Source organism: Equus quagga, chromosome 7 (genome assembly GCF_021613505.1).
Source record: "Equus quagga isolate Etosha38 chromosome 7, UCLA_HA_Equagga_1.0, whole genome shotgun sequence".
NCBI lineage: Eukaryota > Metazoa > Chordata > Mammalia > Perissodactyla > Equidae > Equus > Equus quagga.
Genome location: NC_060273.1, coordinates 29795247 through 29801307, shown reverse-complemented (window position 1 = coordinate 29801307; position 6061 = coordinate 29795247). Strand labels below are relative to the sequence as shown.

The 6061-nt window shown below is 60.9% G+C and overlaps 1 protein-coding gene across 3 annotated transcripts in view; it reads left to right on the top strand.

The window, feature by feature from the left end:
- C7H7orf50 (chromosome 7 C7orf50 homolog) overlaps positions 1-6061 on the top strand; it is a 148345-nt gene that overhangs the window by 116780 nt on the left and 25504 nt on the right. Inside the window, exons 2-3 of one of the 3 annotated variants that reach the window (XM_046665790.1) lie at positions 723-912; positions 1099-1239. The exons of the other annotated variants lie outside the window; for them this stretch is intronic. Of the exons in view, the coding sequence (XP_046521746.1) occupies positions 1198-1239 (42 nt within the window). The 5' untranslated portion in view covers positions 723-912; positions 1099-1197. The remainder of the gene's footprint in view (positions 1-722; positions 913-1098; positions 1240-6061) is intronic. 3 annotated transcript variants of the gene reach the window in all.

Sequence of the window (6061 nt, the reverse complement as noted above, 5' to 3'; positions counted from 1 at the left end):
CCGCCCACGTGTCCGGCCCCGGGGCCGAGCCGGGCGCACCCTCCCGCGGGCGGCTCGGGGCCGAGCTGCGTCCGCAGGGCCGGGCGTGGTCCGGCCAGCGCGCCCCTGACCCGGCCGTCGCGGCCCTCCTTCCCCGGAGGGTGCGGCCCTCCGGCTGTGACGGGCTGGGGTCCCCGTAGCCCCGGGCCTTCCTGCCCTGCAAGGCCCGCCCCCGCCGCGCATCGGATCCCGGTGTTTGCGGCAGGACCCGCCGGGGTGGTCCCCGTGTCGCTTGTGAAATTATTTGCTTGTGGATTATTGCTTGGCACTGTGATTTCTTTCTTTTTAATTCGTTGTGTGCATCCAGGAATTCTTGCGAAGGGAGAAAAACCTAACCCATAGATAGTTTGCAAATGGGGTGAAGTGATTTGGGGAATTGCGTTTAATGATTCCTGGAGTTGACAGTGATGTACTTCGCAGACGTTTAATGAAGGGTTTGCTTTGGTTTTGCTGTTTTTTTATCTTGAGCCAATAACGTGTTTCCTTTTGGTTTTTTCCCCCACGTCTCAGCCTTTTGCAGGCCCCCAGCGGCCTGCAGTCTGGGTGGAGAGGTGGTGCCGTTCCTGCAGGGCCCGGGGGGCGGCTGGACCCCTCAACGCCTGGGGTGACAGTGGGGTAGGAAGGGGCCCCTGAGATTGGGCTGTTCACTTTGTACCCAAAGTCACGGTGCTTTTCTGTTCTAGTGACACAAGGTGCAAAGGCCACCGAAGAAGAAGGCAGTCCAGAGACTGCTGAATTGAGACGGGATGAAAATGTATCTGAAAATCGTGTGAAATTGTTTTTGCTTTGAGGGAAGCAACGTCGGCCGCCGCGGGGGAGCTCGCATTCTGTGCCTGCTCCCGGAGCCCCAGCCACCTCCACCGAGGTGGGGAGGTAGATGTCTTTGTGAAATGCGATTTTCAGGCATTAAGAAGCCAATTTTCATTAAAATGGCAAGATCAGGGCTGTCAGATGAGGGGTGACTGTCAGCTGGGTTTGAGGAAGTTGAGAAGTGCATTTGGAGTGTGTTCAAGGTTATTTCCAGGCTCGTTATAACTCCGGCCCTTCACTTTCCTCCAGCTCTGCCCGTGCTGGCCGGCAGCCTGCCAGAATGGCATCTCCTAGGTAAAGACAACAGGCAGGCAGGCACCCTCCGAGTCCCGGTCAGTCCCACCACCGATGACCTGGAGGCAGATTGGAAATTGGACATCTGGGAAGGAGGTGGGTGTGGCCCGGAGCCGCAGAGCCAGGTGCCTTCTGTTGGCGACAGAGCAGGACTGTGTGTGACCTTTGCCTTCCCTCCAGTTATTGCTGGGGCCTGGAGGCGGTAACTGACGGTCCACGCCCGGCCCCAGCTCTGCATGGACCACTAGTAATAAAGGAGGTGGGGAGCGGCTGTGTGGCTGATCTAATGAGGGCCCAGACGGTGGTCCTCCGCTTGGGGGTGCAAACTCCTGCAGAGGGCGGCCAGCAGGGCCTGTTCGCCTCCCCTGCATGTGGGCGAAATCAACCTGAAGGCATAGCTGAGACTCTGGGAGGCGGTGAGGGTGGGCGGTAGGGGTGACCAGGGGAGGTGTCCTTTGTCATCTGGAGGTCCAGGAAGACCCACCCGGGAGGCAGGAACCCCCACGTGGGCCCTGCTTCTGCCGAGCACTTACCCATTTCCCTTGAGGGCAGCAGTGCCCACCTTGTCTGCGCAGCTGCGGAGGGCTGTGGGGTCCACTGGCCCTGGCAGTACCTTGGGGCTTCGTGTCCTGTGCCAGCTCATGGGAGGCCTTGAAGGCAGAGGGCCCAGGGCTGCCTCCCGGCTGTGGGTGGTCTCAGGGAGGCAGGGAGCGAGGGCCAAGCAGCCTCTTCCCAGGACCTTCCCAGAAGGAGCCGGGTTCCTGCTGACACCTCACAGGTGAAGGCCACTCTCCCGTAAAGGCCTGGTGAGAAGAGACGCTGACCCTCCTTCTTCAGGGGCGTCAGTAGCCCCTCCGGAAATGGGAACAGCCAGATGCTGAGTCGATCCCGTGGCCCTTTCATCAGCCTCGTTTTTTTGTGGACTGGACGTTCCCCTGATGAAATGTGTTGTGTCGTCACTGTCGTCCTGTCCTCGGCCCCCCTTTACCATTGTGGTCTGCGATCTTGTCTGAGACCTCAGCAGCCCCGAGGACTGTGTCCCCAGCCTTCAGCAGCACGTGAGCAGTTGGCCTGGCGTAGCTCATGGGTGTGGGCCAGGCCTGTGAGCCGGTGTGCTCTCCCCACCTGCTGTGCACCCACCGTTTTCGTCTGAGCATGTCCTTTGAGTTGTGTCCAAGCCAGTGCTCCTCCCCGGTCTACTGACCCCCGCGTCCACTGCCGGGGTCGCCGTGCTGCTGGTCACCTCCCACAGGCCCGTGTCTGCTCCGCTTCCACACGCCTCTCCTGTCCTGCTTCCCGTGTCCCCAGCCTCAGAGGCAGCGCTTCAGCCACAGCTCAGCCTGTTCGCGTGGTGTCCCTCTGTCTCCGCCTGCAGCTCTTCACTTCTGTCCCCTGAGGCACCAGGCACGCGCTCTGCCCTGACGACCGTCCCAGACCGTGCTCTGGTGGAGGGGGTGCTGGAACTGACTGGTTCCACTTTGGACCAGTGCTGTTGGCGGGCCCTGTGCCCCTAGTGACAGCGCTGACCTGCCCGTGCCTGTCAGGGTCCACTGTGCTGCACCTGCTGGGACGGGCGGCTGTTGGAACTCCTCCCGGCGGGACTGAGCTGCAGCAGGGCTGTTTGTTGACTGGCTCCCTCTGGCCTGTAAGGTAAACAGGGAAAGTGACGTGTGCTGGGCTCTCGCCGACATTGCCGTGTGTGGCTCTGCCCGTCGGCCCAAGTCCCCATGGGCACAGCTGTACTCCTCCCCTCCAGACAGGAATGTGGGGGCTTCCCCACAGGCCCCTCCCAGCTCACAGCCTCTGAGGAGAGCGGGGATCTTCCCGCCCTCTCCCTCCCAGGAGCCCTTGCTCCTCTGTCATCCGTCCGTGTGTCTGCCTCCACTGAGAGGGGCCCTCCAGGGACGGGGCTGGACACGCCGTGACTGCCCGAGCGGGGAGACGGCCTGTGAGACGGAGTCTGTGCTGAGTGCAAATGGCAGCCCACAGTGTCTCAGGACTTTGTGTTTCTGGAAACCTAATCTGATCTTTGTGAGTGTGCTGTCTGGGGCAGGCAGCCTAGGGCCCCCTCCTGTCCAGAAGCATTCCTCGTGGCTGGAGGCTCCCACCAACTGCAGGCCGAGGGAGGGGTGAGACCGCAGGGCCCTGTGCGACACCGGTGGTGTCACCTGGCAGAGGGCAGAGGGGGTTATGTTCCTCGTCCCTGTCTTGCAGGCCTGGAGTGGGCCAAGGATCCGAGGTCCCCCAGCTGGCAGAGAGGTTGTCCCTGCTGGCTTGGGATGTGCTGTCGCCACACAGACTGAGAAGGTGGTCACAGCACAGCTTTGGGAAAGCCCAGTCCTGCGTTGGTCCCGGCTCACTGGAGCCCTGTGGACAAGTGAACAGCTTTGTAGGGCTGTTTGTCTCCCCGCTGGTGTTGGTGCCCAGCTCTGTACATCTTGTGCCTTATGGCTTTTCCATAACAGACTTGCATCTGAATCCTTGGGCTAACAGAGAGGCAGGATGAGCGTTACGTCTTCTGGTGTTTTTTCTCAAGTGCAGCCCCAGCTACCACAGGGGTTCTGTGGCCCGCAGTTGTGTTTGCCGGTTCGTGGGGTGTGTGTTGCACGCAGCCCGCTGAGCACAAAGCTGTGCTGTGAAGCCGTGGGCAGCGGCTCTGTGCCCATGTGGAGCCTTTGTTCTGCGCACTCTGATCAGGGCCGGTGGCTCCTGCCCGCAGGAGCTGAGCCTTGAGTCTGGCTTTCAGTTCTGAACTCTGTCCAGCCAGGAGAGTGAGGCGGGTCCACTGTCAGCCCCCTCCTCGTGCTGTGACCGGGAACAAGACCTCACCCCTGGAAACCCTCGTCTCCTCCTCTCTAGACCAGGAGGTCGGCTCCGTGGGGATTCTGCAGGCCGAGGCCTGTGACGTGTGCGTGTGCGTGTTTCTGGGAACAGGGTCCAGCCGTTTTCCTCGTATCCTCCAAGGCCTGGGCGGAATGAGACTGGGGGCGGGTGAATTGGGACAGGGGAAACGCAGGGGAGAAGGGAGCGCTCTTCCTCGGAGGAGCCTGTGGGGTCCCACCCAGAGAGCCTGGCCTTTCCGAGTCGTCCTGTGTGGTGTTAGAGCTCAGGGCTGGGGGCTGGGCCCTGGCTGGGGTTTTGTTCCTAACCCTGTCTCAAATTCAGGGAGCTGGAGCCTGGATAAGGACAAACAACTGTTTCCACTACCTTTAGGTGGAATTCAGTGTCTCCTCCCGCTGTGCAGGGTGGCAGCAGGCCACGCTGGCCCTGGCAGGACCTGTGCGGGGCACGTGCGCTCCCATGGCTCCTTATGGGGGGACATCTCACAGTGTCACCTGCACTTGGTCCACCTCCCCGTTATCTGGTTACCGGACCCGCCATGGATGCATCAGTGCAACATAGGTGGTTCTCTCTTATGTCTGAGATCTGTTTCAGCTTGGGCCCCGTGTGTCTTGTGTGTTCTGGTTCTTGCATTTAAAACCTTCCTTCTGAGAAGGGTCCGCAGACCCCACCGTGTCACACAGGCGTCTGCATCGAGGAGCCGCGCTCTGAGGAGGCCTCCACCCTGGACAGCCCCTGGGACCGTGGCAGCCGCTCTCCCTGTCCTCCAGGAGCTCACTTACATCCGGCCGTGAGCTCCCCGAGGCCAGAGCCCGTGTCTGCCTCAGTGTCAGCGCCAGCACCAGCCCAGGACCCTGGAGGGCGCCGTGCCCACTGCTCAGACGCCCCGGGACCCGCGGAGCCCGGCCAAGCCTCCCAGCCCTGGTGACTCGGCCGTGTCGGTAGCAGCTGGTTAGTCTGTCACAGCGGCAGCTTCCTGAACGGTTGATGTACAGATTTCCTGAAGTTGTTTTAGTTGTAATCAGGATACTGCAAACAGCGTGGAGGGGGGACGTTTTATTTTGTTCTATTCATGCACAGCAAGGAAGTGACTCGGTATCCCTCTCCTGTTAGGTTGGCCATTTGGGGGCAGCAGGAGGGAGTTTGGGGAAAATAGCCTTTAGAGGGCGTCTCGGTTTGTACCCGCCTGTCTTGTGTCGGCTGAGTGTTGACTGTTTCTGATTGTTGATTAGGAAGGCCCGTCGGTCCCCCTGCGGCCTCGGCTCTCGTTGTGCGGCGTTCCCGCTGGGGAAGCCGGCCAGAGGGCTCTGCTCACCCCTCACAGCTGAGTGTGCTACTGGTCATCTCAAAATAAAAAGTTTCTTTAAGAATTTGTGGGAAACGCTCCCTCTTGTTCTTCATTATTTTTAGAAAAGTCATTTGCTACCGTGAGTTACCCTTCTGAATTTTCATCATTGGGGCAGTCAGTCTGATTACAGTCTGGTCTTCACATGGGAACGGAATCTCTGACAGGAGCACACAGGGTCAGGGCTCCTGGGGTCGGAGCCGCAAGGAAGGGGATCCTCGCCATCTGGGGGGCTGCAGGTGCAGGACCAGCTTCCCTCCAGGTGCACGTCCTGCTCGCTTTCTGGAGCCCGGAATCCAGAGTCCCTTCTGTCCCTGAGCTCTGGGCTCTGCAACGGTTGGCTTCAGGGCTGGGACTGGAAGGGTCAGCCGACACCGTGGTGACTTCAGGAGAGCCACCAGCACGGGCTGCGGACTGATGGCTGTGGTTAGGGCTCCTTGCTCTGCCCTAGCCTCACGGCTCAACTCTGGGGCAGGACAGCTCTCTGAGGGATGTGGGCTCTGTCCACATCTGCAGACGGAGGGCCGAGCCCAGCAGCTGTGCCGTCTGCTGCCTGGGCCTCCAGTGGCAGCCCCGGTGTCCTCCCCGGTCAGGCCTGCAGTGGCAGCACCCGTGTCCTCCCTGATCAGGCCTCCAGTGGCAGCCCTGGTCTCCTCCCCTGGTCAGGCCTCCAGTGGTAGCCCTGGTGTCCTCCCCCGGTCAGGCCTCCAGTGGCAGCGCCCGTGTCCTCCC